This window comes from Lynx canadensis, chromosome D3 (genome assembly GCF_007474595.2).
Source record: "Lynx canadensis isolate LIC74 chromosome D3, mLynCan4.pri.v2, whole genome shotgun sequence".
Taxonomy (NCBI): Eukaryota; Metazoa; Chordata; class Mammalia; order Carnivora; family Felidae; genus Lynx; species Lynx canadensis.
The window spans coordinates 37,143,790-37,168,436 of record NC_044314.2 but is presented as its reverse complement, the minus strand read 5'-3'; the positions used below and the strand labels follow the sequence as shown (position 1 = coordinate 37,168,436).

Genomic DNA, 24,647 nt, shown 5'->3' with positions numbered 1-24,647 from the left:
AGCTTATATGTATGTGTATATATATGTATACACACACACACACACACACACACACGTATATATATGTGTATGTCTCCATACAAGAGAATCCTACTCACTAACAAAAAGGATGGAATTATTGGTAAATACAACACAGATGAATCTGCTTTGTTGTCCTATTTCCATGCATGATAAATGATTTTGCATCTGACATTTTGCTTGTTGAAAAGAATTTGATTTTTGAAATGGTCATTTTTATTTATCCTATTTTAATACGCAGGTTACTTGGCATGAAATTGCCAGGCCTCAGATACATGGGTATGACCTGAAATGTTTGGCGATGATTAGTCGGTTTCAGTTTGTGTCTGGAGCAGATGAGAAAGTTCTTCGAGTATTTTCTGCACCTCAGAATTTTGTGGAAAATTTTTGTGCCATTACAGGCCAGTCACTGAATCTTGTGCTTTGTAATGTGAGTATCCCTCTGAATTTATGTGGAACTAAATCCATTGACTTCATTTAAAAAATATTTGCTTAAACCTGTAAATGGATATTATGGGTAGAAAGGAAGTCAGATCGGATTTATTATTGTCTTAACAAACTTGCACACTGTGGCATGCAATAATTTAAATGTTTAAACCAGAAATTTCTTTAAAAAGTCGTCTAAGACACTGAAGAATTAAAGTGTTAAATCAAGGTAGGAATACCACGTATCATCACTGTGATTGGTACTTAAAACAATACGTGATAGGTAGGTCATATTTTCAGGGAGATTGCCATGTAACTGTGGTTAGAGGTAGGGAACAGTAGAACTGAAGTGCTTGCACTTACTACATAAGACCAAGGATTTTTTGGTGGCTAAAGTAAAATATTCATAGAAGGAAGAGGTTACTGTACTAATGAGAAAATGTTTAATGGGACCTTATTTGGGTTTTGAAAGGGTAAATTTTTTTTTATGTTTATACTCTTTTTACAGAAGATTTGAGCTACTGATAAAAATATATAAGTTATGGGGCACTTGGGCATTCGGTTGGGAGTCCAACTCCTGCTGTGGTTCAGGTCATGATCCCAAGGTCGTGAGATCGAGCCCTGCATCAGGCTCCATGTTGAGCATGGAGCTTGCTTGGGATTCTCTCTCTCCTTCAGCCCTTCTCCCCCTCTGTCATGTGTGCATACTCTCTATTTCTCTATTTGTTTCTCTTAAAATTAATACATACATAAGTTATAAAAATTATAAAGTAACTACTTTTGAAGGAAGGGAAATTAGGAAAATAGTTGTGTTACATAGAAGTGTACCATCCTATGGTTCTTAAAGTTTGGTCACAAATTTGGTTCTGAGATTGAAAAGGGTAGGTAGGTACACTTGATAGGGAAAAGGGAGGAGAGAGAGAACACGCACACGCATGCAGTAGGGTGGCTCTGGCTGTTCGAATGAAGAGTAGTATATCCAGAGAAATGGAGAGAATGGGAGAAAGTCAAATGCTGGAGGACCTTGGGAGGCAGGCACAATTTAGACTACAGGATGCTGTTGTAGGTCCCTAAACAAAGACAGTGATGAAAAGTACTTTGGGGTGAAGAGAGAGCAGGATACATTTGAGCCTGGAGACTCTGAGGACAGCGCAACTAGCACCAGTCCGGATAAGACTGGAGAAGAAAGTGTCATTTGAAATAAAATTTCCAACTAAGTTCTATAGAGTGTATACTGAGCACCCCATGACACAGGCATTCTTGATTATGTGAAGAGGGGTTAAGGTTCTGTTCTGCTTCTTCCTAACCATAATAAACAATGGGAATGAGATCAAAAGGGAAGTCTTGATTGGGATTATAATGCAGTGCCACAGTGTGGGAGGGCAGTTAGTTTCAGGATCTCTTAGTTCTAGGGATTGAAATGTGGTTTTAGGGCTCCATGAGAGCCTTAGTCCCAGGTAGACAATCAGTTCTGTGTCCTAAGCTAACAGAGGTTTCATGGACTAGAAAGCCTCTTGCTGTATTTTGGGTTTTGTTCCCCTGCTGAATGTTGGGTTAGGTTTATAGGAGTGCTTCTTACTGCTCTTTTCCATGCAGTTTTTTCTTGGTTTCTGAGATAAAGCATGCTGTGGCTTATGTCCCAGGTGGCTGTTCTCAATGGTTTATTTATTTATTTATTTTTTTAACGTTTATTTATTTTTGAGACAGAGAGAGACAGAGCATGAATGGTGGAAGGGCAGGGAAAGAGGGAGACACAGAATCGGAAGCAAGCTCCAGGCTCTGAGCCATCAGCCCAGAGCCCGACGCGGGGCTCGAACTCACGGACTGCGAGATCGTGACCCAGGTGAAGTCGGACGCTTAACCGACTGAGCCACCCAGGCGCCCCTGTTCTCAATGGTTTAAATTCCCATGCTCATGTTTATGTTGAGTTCCACCTCCTGTATTAAAGTCTAAATTGTGAGAAATGTTCTTAGCATATGGACATACGCCAGTTTTGATGGTTATCATATCGTTTTTTATGAGATGATTTGGTTGGTATACATTGCAGAGTATAAACAGGTCATTGGCGCTTCAAATGGCACTCTAAAAGTTTTTAAAAATAGCGAGTTATTTAAATATGTTTAATGAAAATACTATATGCCTTTTTGGGAAACAGCAGTGTCTGCATGCGCATCATTAAGGATGTGCTTGGGAGACTCTTGGAAGTAGAGCCCTGGGCGTGCCATTTCAACCCACTCTGCTATTAGAAACGAGCCCAGTGCATGCCCTGTCAGACGCCAAAACTCACTGAGCTGTTAGGGTTTGATGAGCTCATGGATGACAGGATGCCTGACTTTATGGATTGGGTAGAGACTTGGGGGGTTAACTGCAGCCTGTTTGTGGAGAGTGCTTAGCATTGCATCTTTGGTTTAGGAAATGGAAGTGTGGGCAGATATCCACACGTGTGGTCTTTAAATTGTTCCTCTGCATTTATGGGCATGACATTTTTGGTTTCCTGAGGTAACAGTAACTTTTAGTGTTTAAAACATGTATCATACTTTTTATTCCAGCAAGATGGTGATCTTCCAGAAGGAGCTACTGTCCCTGCGTTGGGGTTATCAAATAAAGCTGTCTTTCAGGGTAAGACTTTAGTGTCCGACATTTTTGAACCCATTGTATTTTAAAACCTAGTTACACACTTGTATAACATGATCCTTGTGTTCATTACTGATCTTTTTTTTTTTTTTTTTAAATCACAACACATGCATTTGCTTTCTCCACCAGATATTTCACGATAAATACTCCGTGCATACACAGACCCTGAAATAGGTACAGTTTTCACAAAGTGTGTTTCATGGAGCTCTACCACCACACATGCTAATACGGGTAGCCTGAAGAATGTGTCCGATTGTTCTAAAAGTTTGGGAAGTGTTAGGTCAAAGAGAGAGGAAGAAATCGTTAAGGAATTGACTAGCGCTTCAAAGAACACATTTGGCAAATACTGGAGTACTGGAAGTACCCTTGGATTTGGAATTGCATTGATACATCTTGAAGTACAATGAGTACTTTGAAGTTCCACTACTTTGTAATTGATGCTCTTAATATTAGGACGTATATAGGACGTATAAATACCGTGTACATGATGTTGACGTGTTTCTTTTAAACTAGGAGATCTAGTTTCTCAGCCTTCTGATGAAGAGGAGCTATTAACGAGTAATGGTTTTGAGTATCAACCAGTGGCCTTTCAGCCTTCCATACTTACTGGTAAGAAATGGTAAAAAGGTGGTTTAATAGTCATTAGTACACATAGTATGGTACCCATCACTATTGACCTAAAAAAGTGCTATAGAATTCACTTATTTGCGTGAAAATAGAAAAAGTAATTGCAGTGCTATACATTTATCGTAGAACCTCCCACTGAGGGTCATCTTCTGCAGAATACTTTATGGCCTGAGGTTCAAAAACTGTGAGTTAAACTGTGCTAAGCTCTCTGATCTGATTCTGTCATAACTTGTGATTTTTTTTTCCCACACAACTTGCTTTTTTCCTTTGCTTTCTTCATACCTACATCCCCCCCCCCCCCCCCCCCCCCCGCCGATCTAAAAATCTTCAGTGGCCTTTCCAAGAGGCAAGAATCAAACTTCACATAGATTTTTATATTACTATGCATTCTATTTCCTAGATTTGTTTATTGGTCTTAATTTTTAACATTGTATTTCTTTTCCTTTCTTAAAAGGACTTCTAAGATTTATTATTCTGTTTTTTGTTTTTGTTTTTTCCCCTTTGGTGGCTCTCTGTCAAAACCTTTCCCAGATATATTGTGTATTGTATACACTAGCTAGGGGTGAAAACTTGTATTTTAATCTAATTGTTTGAGTAACTTGTATCACTTGTAGGAAGCTGGCATTTTCCCCAGTATCTCTGTTTTTTCCCCAAATGTTTGCCTCGACAGAAATGTACTGTCCCCTGAAAGAATTGCCTGTTAGCTAGATAGATTGATGTTCTTCTCACGTTTTAAAACTTTGCAGCATGAGAGTAGGTACTTTTACTAATACAGGGGTCATATATTTTCTCTTAAATTTTCTCTTTTTAATTTAAAAATTTAATTTTTTAATTAAAATTAAAATTTTTAATTTAAAAATTTTAAATTTTCTCTTAAATTTTCTCTTAAATTTTAGATATGGACACGGTTATGAAATATTTTGTGTTGCTTGTAGCAATTCAAAGACTCTGCTTGCCTCAGCATGTAAGGTAGGGGATTATACTTTTTTATTCCACTTGGTCACATGAATCACATGAGTCCTTAGGCACCTGCAGGTTGTGGCGATGGAGGCAGAACCCTACGTGAAAGGCCACTGGGGCCTGCTTTTTTGGAGTTTTGTTTTCTCAACCTCTTTTTCCTTCTGTCCCTTCAAAAGCTTGAAGTTGAGGAGCGCCTGGCTGGCTCCGTCCTCGGTAAATAAAGCGTGTCACTCTTGATCCTCGGGGTCATGAGTTCAAGCCCCAAGTAGGGGGTAGACCTTACTCAAAATAAAAAGCTTGCAGTTGCATTTTAAATCTGTTTCTGCCACACACTTTTGTTCTTAAATACTTGGTTTGACCTGATCTACACCTGATTTATTTAATTAGGTATTTTTAAATGACCTAAAAATGTGATAAATCATTTGAATAATTGGAGTCCTGGAGACACAGGGGAATGAGAAGATGAAATCCATAGTGCGCTCTGTTTGACCGTTTCTCTAGGAACAGACTTGGGACTGAGCAAAGTGCATGGGGTCGCTCAGCCTGTGCCGGGTTGGGACAGGGTGGTGGCCAGCTCACTAGCATGGGGCACTGCAGAGTAGTACTTTTCAGTGTTTGCTTGTGAGACTAATCTCGTACTCCCTAGTCCATATTTATCCCTGTTCTGTGCAGTGAACTAGTATGTATGGAGGATCGTCTGAAAGGTCTTGAGACCCCCCAGTTTTATCTACATTGTCTAAAGTATATTTACTTGTTTCAAGCGTGATGATGTGAGTTGCCTATCTGGCAGGTCCCTCTGTCCCTGCTTTTGCTGCAGCTTCTTGCCGCTAGCCTGTATTGAGAGGCATCATAAGAAATATCACTGTGCTGCTTTGCCTGTTGTCCCGTCTGTGAGAGTGCTACGGAGAGTACTTCTTCTGTTACAGGGGCCTGGGGGGGAGAATAGAGCTTGGTGGCAGGAATAGCTATGCTTCTGAGCAGCCAGTTCGTTTTTAGCTTTCGGTGCTGTCAGTGATGTGTAATTGATTATTTCCTTTTCAACTTGGCTTGCTTGTAGCAAATGTGTACTTGGTTTTTGTTATTTGTATACTTTTTCTAAGTATTTTATATTTTAATAAACAGTAGAAAAGAAGTGTGGTTGATAGTGTGGCTTGGAAAGTTTAAATCTGAAGGTTTGTCTAAACTCACTTGCGCAGTAGAAGGGTAAATAATCCATGGAAACTTCCTAGTTCTTCTGGGCACCAACCTGAAGGTGGCTTGGTTTCTTGAACGGAGGGTGCCAGCCACAATTTTGTTTTTGACTGGTAAAGCAAATGATTAGATCCATCTTTCTTTGAAACTTAACATTTTAAACAATTTTATTTAGATGTTGTTAGCTTCTTATAAGTTGTGTGTTGAAACTGGCTAATTTGATAAATTTTGACATACGGTTTCTACCTGTGAAATCATAACCACAATTAAGATAGTGAACATAGCCATCAACCCCAGAAATTTCCTCTGCCCCTTGGTAGGTCCTCTTTCCTGCCCCTTCTTACCTTCTCCTGCTCCATCCGTAGGAAACCACTAATCTGCTTTTTGTCATGGTAGAGTACTTTGTGTTTTCTAAAATTTATATAAATGGAATATGCAGTTCATTCTCTTTTAGTGCTAAGTAGTTTTCCCTTCTACAGATGTATTACAATTTGTTGATCTCTTCACTTATTAATGGACATTTGAGTTGTTTCCACTTTTTGGCTTTTACCCATAAAAGCAGTTGTGAATATTTGTATAATGTCTTCATTTGGGTATATGCTTTCGTTTCAGTTGAATAAGTACCTCCGAGTAGAATTGCTAGATTATATGGTAGGTGTATATTTAAAGTTTTAAGAAACTGCCAAACTATTTTCCAAAACAGTTAAACCTTTTTACTGCCCTGCCAGCAGTGCGAGTTCCAGTTGCTCCACACCCTCACTGACCCTTAGTATGGTCAGTGTTTTTAACCATTCTGTTTGGTGTGTAACATCTCATTGTGGTGGTCATTGGCATTTTCCTAATGACTAATGATATTGGGCATCTTTTCATGTGCTAATTTTCTTTCTATATCTTTTATTGATGAAGTACCTGTTCAGATCTTTTGCCCATTTCTTTCTTGGATTGTTTGCTTATTACTCAGTTTGGAAATGTTCTTTGTATGCACTGGATACAAGTATCAGATATATGCAATTTAGATAATTATTCCCAGTGACTTATCTTCATTTCCCGTTTTTCAAAGAGCAGACGTTGTATGTTTTGGTGAAGCTTAATTTACCAATTTTTTTCTGTATTGGGTTGTGCTTTTTGTATAGTAAGAAATCTTTGTCTAACTCTAGGGCACATCTGGTTCTCTGAGTTTTAGAGATTTTAAGTTTTATGTTTAGACCTAATTAATTTTTGCATTTGGCCTAGAATATAAGTTAAAGTTGGTTTTCTTGCATGTGGATATCCAATTGTTCCATATTTGTTGAAAAGACTATCCCTTTACTGCCTTTTGCACCTTTGTCAAAAATCACTTGTCCATATATGCGTAAGTCTGTTTCTGGACTTGTGTTTTTTTCCATTCATCTTTTATTCTTGATGCCAATACTACATTCTCTAAATAGGTATAGCTTTTTGTAATATGTCTTAAAACCAGGAAGTAATTATCTTCCAATTCTCTTCAAAGTTATTTTGGCTATTCTAGGTTCTTCACTTTTTTATATAAATTTTAGAATCAGCTTGACAGTTTCTACAAAAACACTTACTGGAATTGTTTGGGGATTACATTGAATCTATAGCTCAATTTGAGGAGCGTTTTAACAATATTGGGGGTTTTTGGACACACAAATACAGTATGTCTTTCATTTATTTAGGTGTTTAGTTTTTTAGGAATGATTTTTTTTTTTTAATATTTATTTTTGAGACAGAGCAAGCAGAGGAGGGGTGAGAGAGAGGGAGACACAATCTGAAGCAGGTTCAGGCTCTGAGCTGTCAGCACAGATCCCGATGTGGTACTTGAACTCCCAAACCATGAGATCATGACCTGAGCCAAAGTTGGACGCTTAACTAAGCCACCCAGATGCCCCAGGAATGAACTTTTCTTTTTAATAAAGATTTTATCTTATTTTAATTCATTTTATTTTATTTTTTAAGTTTTTTATTTTATTTTAGTAAACCTTTTATTTTAGAGTAATTCTAGATTTAACAAAAAGTTGCAAAGATAATAGAAAACCTCTCACCCAGTTTTCCCCAGTGTTAACATCTTAATATTATTAGGACTGTTTTGTAATTTTCAGTGTCTGATCTTACACATATTTTATCAGATTTACCCTTAATTTGTATATTTTATGTCTGTTCATTATTTACACATGGAAATACAGTTGCTTTTTGTTTATTAATCTTATATTCTGTGAGTTTCCTAAACTTAATTATTAGTTCTTGTAGCTTTATTGTAGATACTGTAGCATTTTCCATATGAATGCTTATGTTGCCTATGAATAAAAAGTTTTATTTCTTCCTTTCCTATAAGGATGTCTTAATGTTGGATACCAATGGTGATAGCAGAAATCCTTGGCCTTATTCCTTACCTAAGGAACAAAACATTGCTTCTTTGCCCATGATGGATTATCCCTATGTCCATTATGGATTTTGTGATTCTTCTTTATCAGGTTGCCTACAATTTCTAGTTGAGAGAGTGTTTTTATCAGGAATGGATGATAGATTTTGTTGAATATTTTTTCTTCATCTGTTGACATGATTATATGGTTTTCCCTCTTTAGTTAATTAACATGGTGAATTACATTGATTGTTTTTTCAAATAATAAACCAAAATTGCATTCCTGGAACCAAACCCCATCTGTTTGTGATACATTATCTTCTTATATAGTGTTGGGCTTATTTTACTAAATTTTTGTTTAAAAACTTTTATGTATAGTACATGAAGGATATTGTGTATAGTTTTCTTTCTTTACAATGGCTTCATCTGGTTTTGGTTTCAAGGTAATGCTAGCCTCTTAGAAATATTTCTCCTGCAGTTTTCTGGAACAGTTTGTGTAGAATTTGTGACGTTTATTTTTTGAGAGACAGAGCGTGAACAGGGGAAGGGCAGAGAGACAGGGAGACAGAATCTGAAGCAGGCTCCAGGCTCTGAGCTGTCAGCACAGAGCCCAACGTGGGGCTTGAACCCACAAACCATGAGAACCAAAGCCAAATTTGGATGCTTAATGACTGAGCTACCCAGGCACCCTGATTATTTCTTTTTCAGATGTTTGAGAGAATTCCTCAGTAAGCCAACTGATGCTGGAGTTTTCTTTGTGGGAAGGTTTTAACTACAAATATAATATCTTCAGTAGATATAGGACTATTTAGGTTATCTAGTTTTTCTTGAGTGTATTTTGGTAGTTTGTATCTTTCAGAAAATTTGTCCTTTTTACCTGAATTGTCAAATTTGTTGTCATAAAGTTACTCATAATATTCTCTTAGGATACTTTTAATATCTAAAGAATCTCTGGTGATACTACCTTTCTTATTCTGCTATTAGCAATTTGTATTTTCTCTCTCACACCCTCTTTTTTCTTTTTGTGGGGGGAGCATTCTGAGAATTGATAAGGAAACTAATGATATTTTGATATTTTCAAATAATTCTACTTTTGGTTTTGTTGATTTTCCTCTGCTGTTTTTCTTGTTTCTATTTCATTGATTTTTGCTGTTTTTTTTTCTTTTACTTAGATTTCATTTCCTCTTCTGTCGCTAGTTTCATAAGGTTAAAGCTGAGGCTATTGATTATAAATCTCTCTTTTTAATATGGATGTTGAGTGCTATAAATTTCTAAGTATTATTTTTGAGATATTCCATAAATTTTGATATGTTGTTTTCATTTACACTTAACTAAAAATATTTTTAAAATTCCCTTTGATTTTTGTCTTTTACCTATAGGTTATTTTGAAATTTATTATTTAGTGTCCATATACTATTTTCCAGATATCTTTTTACTATTGATTTCTAATTTAATTTCATTGTGGTCAGAGAACATAGTATGATTTGAATCCTTTGAAATTTAATCTTGGTAAATTTCCATGTTCACATGAAAAGAATGTGGATTCTGTTTCTGTTGGGTGGGGTGTTCTGAAAATATGAATTATGTCAGATTGGTTGATAGTATTGTGCAAGTCTTTATCCTTTCAGTTTTATTGAGAGTAGCATTTTGAAATCTCTGACTATAATTGTGGGCTTATCTTTTAATCTTTGTATTTCAGTTTTTATATATTTTGAAGCTGTCCTGTTAAAACATTAATGATTGTTATATTCGCTTGATTAGTTGACTAGTTTATCATTATGGAATTATTCTCTTTCTTTTTGGTAATATTTTGTGCTCTCAAATCTATGTTGTCCAATGTTAAAATAGCCACTCCAACTTTCTTTTGAGAAGTGCTTGAGTTAAATATCTTTTTCCATCATTGTGCTCTTAAGCTACTTGTTTCCTTTTATTTTCAAGTGGCCTTCTTAAGGGCAGCCTACAGTTAGGTCTTGCTTTTTCACTCATCTTGATAATTTTCCTTTTTTTTGTGTGTGTGTGTTTATTATTTTTGAGAGAGAGCACAATAGGGTCAGGGGCAGAGAGAGAGAGGTAGAGAGAATCCCAAGCAGGCTTCATGCCCTCAGCACAGAGCCCAATGTGGGGCTTGAACTCACCAACCACAAGATCATGACCTGAGCTAAAACGAAGAGTCTGCCGCTTAACCAACTGAGCCATCCAGGCCCCAATAATCTTCCATTTTAATAGGGGCATTTGTTAGACCATTTACATGTAACATAATAACATGCTTGGATTTAAATCTGTCATCTTGCTATTTATTTTCTATTTGATCCATCCTTTCTCTGTTCTGTTTTACTTATTTTGGATTAATTGATTACTTTTTATGAGTCCGTTTTATTTCATTAGTTTGGTTAGTACATATAACTGTTATGTTATTTTACTGATTGTCTTTCATGTTATACTATAGTTTTTTTTTAATTTTTTTTTCAACGTTTATTTATTTTTGAGACAGAGAGAGACAGACCATGAACGGGGGAGGGTCAGAGAGAGGGAGACACAGAATCTAAAACAGGCTGCAGGCTCTGAGCTGTCAGCACAGAGCCCGACGCGGGGCTCGAACTCATGGGCCGTGAGATCATGACCTGAGCCGAAGTCGGACGCTTAACCGACCAAGCCACCCAGGCGCCCCGATATACTATACATTTTTAATTTGCCAACATCGGCCTTAAGTGATGTTGCACTATTTTAGGTATGATTTAAGAACTTTACAGAAGTATACTTTTGTTTCCTTTGTGGTATTGTTTCACTTCTTCATAGAATTAACACCATATATTGTCATTTTTTCTTTGAGTAGTCTGTTCTCTTTTGAAGAGATTTAAATAATACAAAAATTTCCAGCAGATACCATTGTCCTTCTGCCTAGAGGATATCATTTAACATTCCTTATAATGCTCTTCTGCTGGTCGTGAATTTTTTTGAGCTTCTGCCTGTCTGCAAAAACCTATTTCTCCTTCATTTTGGAATGATTTTTATAGTGGGTAAAAAAAATGTTGGTTTTCCTTTCAGTACATTAAAGATGTAGCTCTGTTTTTCTTTTTCTTTTTTTTTTTTTTTTTGACTTGTATTGCTCTGATTGGAGTCTGCTATAATTTTTTTGTGTCTTAGTGATGGGTTTTTTTCCCCTCCAACTGCATTTTTTTTTATGGCTGATTTTAAACAATTTGCTTATTGTTGGTATAATTTTCTTCATGTTTTCTGTGCTTGGGTTTTTCTGGAACCTCTTGGATCTGTAGGTTCATTGTTTCTATCAAATTTCAAAATTTGTCAGCCATTATCTTTTTCAGTATTTTTTCTTTTCATCCTTTTTGGAGACTCTAGTTATACCTATATGTTGCTGCTTAAAATTGTCTTAGAGTTTAGTGATGGTCTTTTCTTTTTCTTTTAGCTTTTCTACTCTGAGTTTCATTTTGTCTCTCAGAGATCAGTGTTCTTTGTTGCCAGATATCTCATATTTTGGAGTGTTGTTATTTTCGGGTGTTAAGTCTAGTTTTTTAGTTCTGTCACACCAGTGCAGTCTCGTTCGTCCCTGTTACTCCATCATGTTGACCAGAAGTGAAAGTCTCTAAACTATTAACTATACAATTAATACGCAAATATATGCTTCTTGTAAAATGTTGAAACTCTGTGATGACAATGCCAGTCTCTGATGAGTCACCTATCTTAGTCCCAGTCTTCCTTTTCCCAAGGTTACACTGGCTCGTAGTATGTATCTCCTCAGAATTTTTTTTTTCCATTTATACATATACATAAAATATACCCATAGAAACAGTATACTGTTTTTTAAATGTGTTTTTTTCTGTTCATTTTAACTTAAATTGCTTGATTGTTTCATCTCTATCTACAGGCAGCTAAGAAAGAGCATGCAGCTATCATTCTTTGGAACACTACCTCTTGGAAACAGGTGCAGAATTTAGTTTTCCACAGTTTGACTGTCACACAGATGGCCTTCTCACCTAACGACAGGTTCTTACTAGCTGTTTCCAGAGATCGAACTTGGTCACTGTGGAAAAGGCAGGACACAGTCTCACCTGAATTAGGTAAAGTAGCTTCTGATTGGAAGATTATTAGTGAAACACTTGTGAGCGTTTTATCTCCCTTGAGTAGCTACTAGGTGAAGAGGAATAGAAATAATAACAGGGTGAAGGACAGAGTCTCTGTTATGAAACCTTTCAAAGTTGTGTTATAAGTGAGGAAGACTTGACCTTCCTTGTAAGATTTAAATGCAGACGATCTTTGAGTTGACTTCTTGTGATTATCTAGTTGGGATGGCATGTGTTCAGACATCTCAGTTAAACATAAAAATACAAAATATAAAAATATAAAATACAAAACATATATACATATAAAAATATAAGCTATAAAAACAGATTTTGTGGATGGTTACAGAATGCCAGTGTAAAACCAAATGGATAGTATATTTTGAGCTAGGATTTTATGGTACAGGATTAATGAAGACACAATTAAATTATGAAACCTAAAAGGACATTATTTTTACCCTTTCCTACTTCCCCCTGTCACTTTGATAATTAGGAAGGGCATTTTCGGTATCCATCTGTGAATACCGTGGCCCGTGGGCAAGATATTAACACCTACCTGCGTTCTGCCCTGAGCCTGGCATAAATTAAAAACAAAAGGGAAAAAAATTGTGTTGTTGGAGCAAGGTGTATTTGTATTCCCCTGGTTTCTTTGGGTAAACTTTAGAGAGTATTTAAAATATCTTTGTGTTATTTAATTTCTGTTTTAATTTTTCTATTGATAGAACTTGCATGCAGATCTATCTTGTGATATTCATAGTCTTTTAGTTTCTTGTACTTTAGAGACTGACATATTGAACATTATATGTTAGAACAGACTGACTCCTTTTGCAACTAGTGATTTTAAAAAGTTAGCGTGATACCAAAAATATACCCATAAACTGTTGGGTCTTTATGGATTACGAATTAATAGATGCATTCCTCTTCCCTCTTTGTAAGTAATTAATGTGTTTTAGGTTTAGTCCATATAAGGACTAGAAGTTACCTTACATTTAAATCTTACAAGGGTAAAGATTTTTTAAGGTTTTCATTTGTTTTTTGTTTTGTTTTGTTTTGTTTTTAAGAGTACATTAATCTTTTTTCCATATATGTAAATCGGGCTATTTCCTGAGTAAAGTTAAATTGTTCAGGCTTCTTTCATGGGCATAAGTTGAACCTTCAGTTAAGTGCCTGGAAGATGGTTGCCATCTGTCACTAGAGAGTGACTAGTAATATAAAAGTGTTCCCTACCAGGAAACTAACTATATGCCCATTGCCTTCTGATGAGGGTCAGCCGCTGAGCCATGGTCTGTTGCAAAAGTCAGCATGTGTAATTGGTTACTACAGGATGTGATGTATATGGCACATAAACATAGATTTCTGACAGAGAAAAACCTAGATTTCTGTCTGCCTTGTGAGTGGTGTGTGTGGTGATTCTTTCAGACCCAATTTTCAGCCTCTTTGCCTTCACCAACAAGATAACTGCTGTGCACAGTAGAATTATTTGGTCTTGTGATTGGAGTCCTGATAGCATGTATTTCTTCACTGGGAGTCGGGACAAAAAGGTAATTCTTTTTAACGTCATGTTTTTTAAAATGTGAAATAATATTACAGGTATGTTCGGATAGAAAACACATAATCCTGACCCTGATACAATTTTTAAAAAATCATGGGGCGCCTGGGTGGCGCAGTCGGTTAAGCGTCCGACTTCAGCCAGGTCACGATCTCGCGGTCCGTGAGTTCGAGCCCCGCGTCGGGCTCTGGGCTGATGGCTCAGAGCCTGGAGCCTGTTTCCGATTCTGTGTCTCCCTCTCTCTCTGCCCCTCCCCTGTTCATGCTCTGTCTCTCTCCCAAAAATAAAATAAACGTTGAAAAAAAAAAATTTTTAAAAATCTATGTATACTGTGTTTTTTTTGTATGCATGCATAAAAAGGCTTTCTTGTTAAATTTTGCAAATACCCATCTCCAAAATATCCAATATGAAAAGAAAGCCTTTCAGACACATGATGGTCATCAAATGGCCCCAATGGGAGAGAAGTAGTAAATGAAATGGTCCAAAACTAACAAGGAGAGCAGGAGGCGGTGAATGGGCATAAGGAGGAAAATAGTTGCTGAATTAAAGATTTGTTTCTATAGTAGATGATTATTGCCTTTCATTCATGGGAGGAAGCAGTGTGTGTGTGTGTATGTGTTTCTCAAGCTTCAAAAAAATAAAACAAGTTAGCTAGTAGTAGACTCTTGACCATGGCCCTCACCCTGTCTTCTGGTCTTTGCTGTTCTCACATTCTTTTCTTTTTCTTTTTCTTTTTTTTTTTAAAAAGTTAATTTATTTATTCTGAGAGAGTGTGTGTGTGGGAGGAGCAGAGAGAAAGAGAGAATCCCAAGCAGACTCCACACTGTCAGTGCAGAGCCCGATGTGAGGCTCGAACTCAGAAACCATGATACCATGACCTGAGCTGAAACTAAGAGTTGAACACCCAACCGACTGAGCCACCCAGGTGCCCCATCGCACTCTTTATTTAAAAGGTCCTTTCCGGGGCGCCTGGGTGGCTCAGTTGGTTGAGCGTCCGTCTTTGGCTCAGGTCATGATCTCACGGTCCGTGAGTTCGAGCCCTGCGTCAGGCTCTGTGCTTACAGCTCAGAGCCCGGAGCCTGTTTCAGATTCTGTGTCTCCCTCTTTCTCTGACCCTCCCCTGTTCATGCTCTGTCTCTCTGTCTCAAAAATAAATAAACGTTTAAAAAATATATAAAAATAAAAATAAAAGGTCCTCTCCTTGGGGTGCCTGGGGGGCTCAGTTGGTTAAGCATCCAACTTTGGCAGTTGGGTTTGTGAGTTTGAGCCCCGTGTCGGGCTCTGTGCTTGACAGCTCAGAGCCTGGAGCCTGCTTTGGATTCTGTGTCTCCTTCTCTCTCTGCTCTTCCCTCACTCACGCACTCTTTTTCTCTTAAAAATAAATAAACGTTAAAAAAAAAAAATAAAATAAAATGTCCTCTCTTTCTGTAGTGCCTGCAGACCAGAGACGGCGAGGCAATTGAGCATTTCCTTTCCTCCCCTTGCCCCCTCCAGTTGTCGTGATGGTACAAATCACTGAAGCAGGGGGCTAGCATGGACCTGCAAACACGGAAATGTCAGCCTCTAAACCTGTTTCTGTTAGACTTTCACTTGCATTCATTTGCTTGTTCATTTCTTCCCTGGCATTTATGTGCCTGTGCTGTGCTCACCGCTGAGGAAGCAGGACTGCTGCTGCCCTCCACAGCCCCCCCCCCCCCCCCCCCCCCCCCCCCCCCCCAGTAGCAGATGGTCCACCTGTGCCTCTAAGCTGAAGTGGACAGAGAGCATCACCACCACACATTCTCAGAAGTGTACTTCTGTGTACTTGGACAGAGCCTTCTGCTTGGAATCTTGCTTTGGTCTTGCATTTTATAGCTCTTGTCCACTTCCCTTCCCTTCCCTTCCCTCTCTATTCTTTGTGACCAGTCCCACCCCCCGGAAGTGTGAGCTTCCAGGGAAGCTTCCTTTCTTATGCAGGGTATCCTGAAGGTTAGGTCCTCGTGACTGCTGAGTTGTTCCCTTAGTGCCAGTGGTGGTGTAGAGGAAAATCCAGGACTTGATCGGTCCCCATACGCTGTGTGGTAGCTTCTTGGAGAGGATCTGACCTCTCCAAGGATCTGACTCTCCCTGGATCAGAACTGGTTTCCTGAGCATAAAAGTGCATGCTAGACAATCTCTGGTCTCTGGGCAGGGAGAGTCCATCTTTGGACCGGCACAGTTAGGTAGTTGAGGACTCAGAGACTTGTGTCTACTACACAAGTCGTCTGGCTTTTCTCTGATGCTTGAAATACTTTGAAATCTAGAACGTAATCCACAAATGTAAACGAGGCATTTTTTTAAATGCTAGAGTGAATATTTTGCATTTATCTGTGCCGTTGATACTCTAATGCATTGCTGGAAGTCTTGCAAAGAGAAGTCTTCACAGAATTTGATCTCTCTGTGTTAGGTGGTTGTCTGGGGTGAGTGTGACTCCAGTGATGACTCCGTCGAGCACAACATTGGCCCCTGCTCCTCTGTCCTGGATGTGGGGGGAGCAGTGACAGCCGTCAGTGTCTGCCCCGTGCTTAACTGTGCCCAACGGTCAGTCTCTGAGCGGGGCTTTGTTTTAAGTTTTTGCTACAACCACTTGGTTTCTTAAGATGTAGCCCTCTATACTTTAATTTGTTATTTGTTATTTCTCTTAGCTTCCAAGTTGCTATTTTTTTTTTCATAATGCTTATGTTTCTCATAAGAATTGTTAAATTGATAGAACTTGATCATACTCGGAGTGGGGAAAACGGGGATTGGGAGTGTGGCTCAGAGGATCGTATTTCACCAAATTTAGAACCTGGTGCTTTCTCAGTAACGGCATCCGCAGTAGAACAAGGGTCCCTGCAGCCAGCCAGGGCAACACTGGCTTGTGGGCTTTGCTAGCAGAGGACAGGGGAGGACTTGGTGCACCCTCGGTAGAGAGGAGGCTCCATGAGGACGTAACAGAGCAGTGCCTGGTCTCATGGGCTGGTGCTTTTCAGTAGAGCCTTTTGAGGGTGCCTGGATGGCTTAGTCGGTCCAGCTTCTGATGCCTGATTTCAGGTCAGGTCATGATCTCACAGTTCTTGGGATCGAGCCTCGCATGGAGTCCCGTGTCGGACTTGGTGCTGACAGCGTGGAGACTACTTGGGGTTTTCTCTCCCTCTCTCTCTCTCCCCCTCCCCCATGCATGCATGTGCACACACGTGCTTTCTGTCTCTCTCAAAATAAGTAAACATTAAAAAAAACAACAGCCATTTGATTTTTAAAGTTTATTTGAGAGAGAGAGAGAAAGAGAGAGAGAGAGAGAGAGAGAGAGAAGGCAGACAGGTAAGTGCAGAGAGAGAGAATTCTAAGCAGGTTCCGCACTGTCAGCATAGAGTCCGATGCGGGACTTGAACTCCCGAACCACGAGATCATGACCTAAGCTGAAACCAAGAGTCAGACACTCAAGCGACTGAGCCACCCAGGTGCCCCCATGGATAGTTGGGAGCACTGTAAAGAAATACTTTAGAGTGATAATGGAGATAACAGAAATTCATGCTAATTAATCACTGTCTTCTCCTCCCTTAAAAATAGATACGTTGTTGCAGTAGGATTAGAGTGCGGAAAGATTTGTTTATACACTTGGAAAAAAACTGATCAAGTTCCAGAAATAAATGACTGGACTCACTGTGTAGAAACAAGTCAAAGGTATTTTACTATTTTTGCTTCCATAAGATTAGATTTTGTTATAATTATACAAATTGTAATTATATTTGTTATAAAGCATTTAGTGGCAGTTTTTTCCCAGTTTTATTGAGAAGTAATCGACATACGTCACTGTGCATGTTTAAGGGGTACAGCAAGATTTACATACACCGTGAAATGAGTATAGCTTCAACTTACATCCATCTGCTTGTGTAGCTACAGTAAAAAGAAGAGAAAGAAGAATAAAGAGAAAAAAATCTCTCCTTGTGATGAGAACCCTTAGGATTCACTCTCCAAACAACTTCCCTCTGCATCATCCAGCAGCATTCTTTGTAGTCGTCATGTGTACATTGCGTCCCTCGTACTTACTTGTCTTACTGTCGGCGGTTTGTACCTTTTGACCACCTTCCTCTGATTCCCCCTCTCCCCACCGTCTGCATCTGGTAACCATAAATCTGATCTCTTCTTCCATGAGTTTGTTTTTGTTTGTTTTTTTAAAGATTCCATGTATAAGTGAGATCATGTAGTATTTGTCTTCCGTGGCGAATTGATGCCACATTCACATGGAGAGGAACACAGATCTCGATTAAGGTGCTTCCCACTAAGTGATACTTCTGTGTTCTGTGGTAGCCTCTTGAGATTGATGCTTGCTGCTGTGTTGCACTTGGTTTTTAAAAGTTTGCTTCAGGGGCGCCTGGGTGGCGCAGTCGGTTAAGCGTCCGACTTCGGCCAGGTCACGATCTCGCGGTCCGTGAGTTCGAGCCCCGCGTCGGGCTCTGGGCTGATGGCTCAGAGCCTGGAGCCTGTTTCCGATTCTGTGTCTCCCTCTCTCTCTGCCCCTCCCCCGTTCATGCTCTGTCTCTCTCTGTCTCAAAAATAAATAAACGTTAAAAAAAAAAAAAATTAAAAAAAAAAAAAAGTTTGCTTCAGCCGGTTGCTTGCTGCGTACTATTGCCTTTATACACAACACATTTGAGATGAAAGTGATTTTCATAATGAAATGGTCTAGAATGTGACTACGGTAGATTTTTAATAAAACTGGATTAAAAATGTTGGTGATGTTTTGAAATGTTGTAGATTGTGTTTTGGTAGCCTCATCTTGTTTGAACATGTCAGCTCAGATCCCATGATGGGGAGCAAACTCAAGCGCCCCTCAAAGCCACATGACTGATTTTAAGCCCGGTAAGTGCTCCCTGGGCACAGGCCGTTGCCTCCTGCTGTCTTAGAGCACCTGTCATTTACACCCTTCTCCCCACCCTCACCCACCTAGACAGCAGGATCATTTTTTAACCTAATTTTAATCCATTTTATGCTTTAACAATGTCTAAATTATCAAAAAGTCAGTAACCCCATTCTGTCAGATTTTTTTTAAGGATCCTTCAACCTTCATATCAAAATAGAATTTCAAATACAATTCCAAATGACAGTGTCATGATGAAAGTGATGGGCTTGATGGAGAAAGACCTGTGAGCCACACGTCTTTTATGTGATATTTCATCCAGGGGAGTTTGTCTCCTTGTTAGCAAAGTATGTTAGTGCTCATAATAATTGCATTTGTTAAAATGTGATTTCTCTTTATTCCTGCTGCCCTTTTGGCTTCTTTCCCACCTCTCTGATGCTGGGTTTAGCAGTTGAAATGGTTCATGCTGTTGCTTACCGAAGAAGGGAATACGTCAGTGAAGTATTCATTTGAAATTTCATTTTCCAGTCATTTGAAATTTTCTCTCTTCCTGGACTCCCCTCCCTTCTGTTTTCCTTCCTTTCACCCTGCCCTGCCTATGGTGCTTGCTCCTATTAACGTGCTAGATTTAAAGAATATTACCCCAAAAAAAAGAAATTCTTAAAGCTTGTATAGCTAAATAAGTACTGTTCCTCAAAGTAGCTCCCCTGGGAAGCAGTATACAGTCGGTCCTTGAACAACATGGGAGTTAGAAGTGTGTACCTTTCAACTCCACAGAAGCTAATTACTAATGGCCTACTGTTGATTGGAAGCCCTAGTGATGAACAACGGATTGACCCATATTTTGTATGATATATGTATTAGGTAGTGTATTCTTACAATAAAGTAACCTAGGGAAAAGAAAATATTAAGAAATCATAGGAGAAAATACATTTATGAGACTGTGCTATGTGAATTGAAACAAATCCGTGTATAAGTGGACCTGTGCAGTTCAAACCTGTGTTGTGTAAGGGTCAACTGTATTATATATACTTGTTTCAGTAATGTGTCAGTACTTCCACCATTCCTCTGATGAAATGAGAAATCTTTAATAGTATCAATAATGAGCTTCCAGTGATGTTTGTGTCACTTAAAATATTTCTGGAACTTCTCTTTAGGAATTGTGTTCGGAAGCAGCTCACTACGATGCAAGAAAACCAATTCTAATACCTTTTTATAGTTGTACTCGTTTGGTCCCTTTTTTTTTTTAAGTTTGGCATTGATTTTATTTGTGAAGCTCATCTCCAGAGGACTCTTGACTGCCTCCGGTAATGAGATTCAAACTCGCAGAAGGGTCAGTAGCGTTGAGGGTAGTGCTCAAGTCCTAGCCTGCAGAGAATGGGAGCATTGCCTTGAGAAGACGTTCAGGAAGGGCTACTGGACGACAGCCCTGTCGAGCCGTGTGTAACCTCCAGGGTGGCCACTTGCAGGTCCTCACAGTCGTGTGGTTGTGTAGGCTGTGGTATGCTGATTTTTAAAACGCGTTTCTTTACCTCAAGGTTGTGTTTCATTCCTACCGAGAGCGCATCTGGTGACGCGTGGGCTCTCAACAGCTGAAAGTATAATTGTGTGCTCTGGTATTGTTTTCAGGGTTGACTGCCTTAAAACCTATTTAGGTTTTTTACTTTATTCTTCCTTGGTTCAGAGGTCTGATTTGCAGATTGAATTTGTAGAGGGTGTTCTATTCTCCTAGGGATTTATTAATAACCTATGGTGGCATTCTAGGCCATGGGGTTGAGGGGGCATTAACAGGAGTGTGTTGCCCAAGGTCATGCAGTTAGAGGTCACGTTGGAGTCCAGGGTTGTTTCATTGGGCAGTTTATTAAATCTTTCATTATCTTTCCTTACCCAGCAGTGAACATGTGAGTAAGAGTCTCTTCTATGTCAGAGGGATGTCAAGGGAATAAAATAATCTGGAATATGTTGCAAAGTTAGAATTCTTTTTTTTCTTTTTTTTTTTTTTTTTTAACATTTTATTTTTTTTTTTGAGATAGGGAAAGACAGAGTATGAACAGGGGAGGGTCAGAGAGAGGGAGACACAGAATCTGAAACAGGCTCCAGGCTCCGAGCTGTCAGCACAGAGCCCGACGTGGGGCTCAAACTCACGGACTGCGAGATCATGACCTGAGCCGAAGTCGGCCGCTTAACCGACTGAGCCACCCAGGCGCCCCAAGTTAGAATTCTTTAAAAAAGAAACCCATTTAGTAATGTTACCTGAAAGACTGATTTTAATAGCCATTTCGTGAATTCCACTGATCATCGAAAGAAAATTCAACAGAAATTCATTGTCTGTATCTCGCTGGTGGTGTCCTTTTTCATTAAGTAAGATATTTAGTCTGACAGTTTTAAGTAAATAGAGTAAGATGTTTTCAAGGTTAGGATAAAATTGCAAAATTATTAGTTGATGGTATTTTAAAACCTCTAATTTTTAAAAACTTTTTTGCCATTTTTTTCATTTGAGTATAGTTGACATACAGCGTTACCTTAGTTTCAGGTGTACAACTTAGTTCATACATTATTCTATGTTCCCCACAAGTGTAGCTGCCATCTGCCCTTTTATATCACTATTACTGTACTCTTGACTGTATTCCTTACACTGTGCCTTTTATTCCTGTGACTTACTCATTCTATACCTGGAATCCCATATCTCCCTCTCCCCTTCATCCATTCTGGCCAACCCTCCACCCCACAGCCCTCTGACAACCATCAGTTTGTTCTCTGTATTTGTAGGTCTGACTCTGCTTTTTGTAAAAACTGTACATTTTGATGTTCAGGTTTTGACTTCCATTTATGTTAACATCAATAGCAAGGGCATAGTAATTAAGTGAATATGTAGGTAAAATATTTTGTAGTCACAGCATACGTTCATTTCATGATTTCTCTGTCTTTGTTTTAGCCAAAGTCATACACTTGCTGTCAAAAAATTATGCTGGAAGAATTGTAATGGGAAAACCGAACAGAATGGAACAGAAGGTGCTGAGTGGTTACACTTCGCAAGTTGTGGTGAAGATCATACTGTGAAGATACACAGAGTTAACAGACGTGCACTGTAACGGACTTAGTAACTATAGGCATACAGGCACTGGTGTCTTAAGCTATTTGTCATGTAAATAGATGACTCTCTTTACCTCAAAATTTCATTGATTTTCATTTTTAAGTCCTACAGCAGTAGTACTACTCACTGGGTCACAGACCCTTTGAAATGTGATGACAGCTGCAGACTCTTGTCACAGATGTGTATATGCACACACCCTTGGAACCTTGCCCACACTTTCAGGGGTCCAGACCTGCATTTCTGTGTCCCAGATTAAGAACCACATTCTTCATGACTGAATTTGCCTAATTTTGTGTTAACGTGTGGGGCCTTTTCTTTTCATATGCTTGTCTTTGGGACATTGCCTTGTTTATTACCCTCTTCAAAGGGAGGACATAGAAAATAAAAAGAGACAAAACTCAGATTATTCAGCTTTAACAGTTTTTGTGCATAAACGGATCACACTTTATGTGGTCTTGACCCTTCCTTCCAGTACACACCAGCCATTCTAGGAATTTGGCAGGTGGTTGTGAGTTTGAACTGCAGTGAGTTCTTTTATTCTTTAAAAGTACATAGATTGTTTTACAGTTTGACTTAACGCAGAATATCCTGACACACTGATAGACGGAGGGGCTGAAAAGTGGAGTTCCGTGGCGATCCTGTGAATTGATGTGAAGTCACATACATGAGTCATGAGAAAAAGAGGGTGTCCCCGAGGGTGAAGGAGTGGTGGGAGCAGAGGGAGGAAGAAGATGCTAGAAACAGAGTGTTGAGTGTGCCAGCTGAGGTTTGGGAGGCGGGCCATGACAGTCGGGAGCTTGGGAGCTTGGCAGTTGGGTGGAGGGAGGTTGAACCCGGGAGAGCGCTACTGCGAAGGCTGGCACGAAAGTGGAGGAGATCCTAGAGTCATCTGGCAAATTGGCAGTGAAATGAGTGCCGTACGTAATAAATATGCTGAAAAGAGGGAGGTGGGGATTTTCTTGGTTGGAGTTTGCCATTATCTAACATGATATTTCGCTTCCAAAGGAGTGGCGATACTTTGTTTAAATGGAGATTTCTAGACTAGCATTATCCACTATCTCTAGCCCAACAGAAGCATAATGTGAGCTGTATAAGTAATTAAAAGTTTTCTGGTAGCTACGTAATAAAAATAAAAAGAAACGGGTAAAATTTATTTTAGTGACGTGTTTTATTTAACCTAGTATGTCCAACATAAACAAGCTATACGTTTCAACATAAAGGATTGTGGAGGTATTTTACACTTTTTTGGTATAAAGTCCTTGTACGATATAAAGAACATTTCATACTTTAGTGTATACTTAGAGTGTTTTATACTGAGTGCATCTCAGTTTGGATTAGCCACATTTCAAGTGCTCACTAGCCACATGCTGTTAGCGGCCATCTGTATTTGGACAGTTCAGTTCTAGACGATTGAGTCTGTGTAAGCTTGTCTTACTCCCTCAGGCTTGTGTGTGCATGTATGCACCAAGGCAGGGAGACCCTGAGTTCCAACCTCAGAAACCAGGACGGCCTGCAGTAGTTCCTTATTTATCAGCTGAGGGATCTGAGTCTTTACCCCCACCGGCATGCCGGGATTTGTTGGGATTCCAGGGCAGAATCTGTGAACTAACCTGGTGTTGTAGAACATTTTCAAGCACAGAACTCAACCCCCTAAGGTTCCCTGAAAACAGGCCTAGTCCTGGGAAGACTGAATTCGTAGGTATTTAATTCGTCAGTTGGGTTTGTGTTAGACACTTTGCCCAAGTTGTCCTGAAGCACCTTCCTCAGGAACAACCTGGGTAATTCAGTTCAGTAAGCGTTCAGAGGTCGTGCTATTCACGTGGGCAGTCTGCATTGTAATTCATACACATACATCGTAATTTGTCACGCATCTTAATCTGCTAAAGGAGCACCCTTTGAAGCATATGATTACAAACCATATAGTTCAACACCTCTGAAGCAAAAAGGTACCCTTGGAACTTTGCTCCAGGGGAGTTGATGGGGTGTTTCAGAGTCCCTGACCTGCCCTTCCCCATTCCCCCCATCTCCCTTCTCTGCCTCATTCACGGCATCGCAGCTCAGATTGATGCCCAGTGCCAGCCTAAGCAGTCGCTGCCTTCTGACCTGTACAACTTCCCTAGACGGGAGAGGTAGTTGGGTGGTTCTGAGGACACTGTTACCTTCAACAGCACAGAGCCAAATCCCTTCCCAGTAGCCTCGGGAAGCAGAGTCAGTTATTGATTTCAAAGGGGGAATGTGGGAAATGGAGGGAGAGTGCAAATTCAGGAATAAAATGAAAGAACAGAATCGATCTCTTTTAAGTTAGAAATTGTGGCCACCCCAGAAAATCCTGGGCTGTCCAGGGAATGCCAGGCCTGCGAACCACTATGTACAAAGCCCGTGTGTTTCTCAAGGCACTCTAGGTGGGGGTTGGAGCCCGGATGGAAGGAATCAGAAGCGCCTTTGATCCTGGCTCACACTGGCAGCGATTGCGGCTGTTTCCCCTCACCTCTAAATGCAGATACTACCAGTGGATCAGTCTGACTTCAATTCGCCTATGTGTGAAAGAAAACGCCAAATGTTCTTTCTGGCTTTTGCAAGGTAGAAGTTTTCTCTCAAAAGGAATCAAGATAGGCAGACCGTGACAGACAGGGGGACTTCTCAACATGATCCGGGACGCCGGCTCTTTTTCTTTGGGGTCTTCCATCCTCAGTGTGAGGCTTCCTCACCAGCCCGGGTGGCTGCTTGGCCTCCTGCCGTGATCTTTTGTATTCCGGCCAACAGAAAGGAAAGGCTCATCCCGAGCTTGAAGAAAACTTCTTGGAAGTCCACACAGTTCTGCTTCATCTCCTTGGCCAGAATCTAGGCTTGTGGCC

At 39.6% G+C, this 24,647-nt stretch overlaps 1 protein-coding gene across 3 annotated transcripts in view; it reads left to right on the top strand.

Annotated features, from left to right (window-relative positions):
* Positions 1–22,945, top strand: part of ELP2 (elongator acetyltransferase complex subunit 2) — a 45,819-nt gene extending 22,874 nt beyond the window's left edge. For 2 of the 3 annotated variants that reach the window (XM_030336077.2, XM_030336079.1), the window contains 10 exons: positions 260–448; positions 2,994–3,063; positions 3,592–3,687; positions 3,832–3,889; positions 4,602–4,674; positions 12,099–12,291; positions 13,711–13,832; positions 16,266–16,399; positions 17,408–17,521; positions 21,634–22,945. In XM_030336077.2, coding sequence (XP_030191937.1) covers positions 260–448; positions 2,994–3,063; positions 3,592–3,687; positions 3,832–3,889; positions 4,602–4,674; positions 12,099–12,291; positions 13,711–13,832; positions 16,266–16,399; positions 17,408–17,521; positions 21,634–21,790 — 1,206 coding nt within the window. In that variant the 3' untranslated portion in view covers positions 21,791–22,945. The remainder of the gene's footprint in view (positions 1–259; positions 449–2,993; positions 3,064–3,591; positions 3,688–3,831; positions 3,890–4,601; positions 4,675–12,098; positions 12,292–13,710; positions 13,833–16,265; positions 16,400–17,407; positions 17,522–21,633) is intronic. The other variant, XM_030336080.1, reaches the window with a different exon arrangement.
* The last annotated feature ends 1,702 nt before the right edge of the window (positions 22,946–24,647 follow it).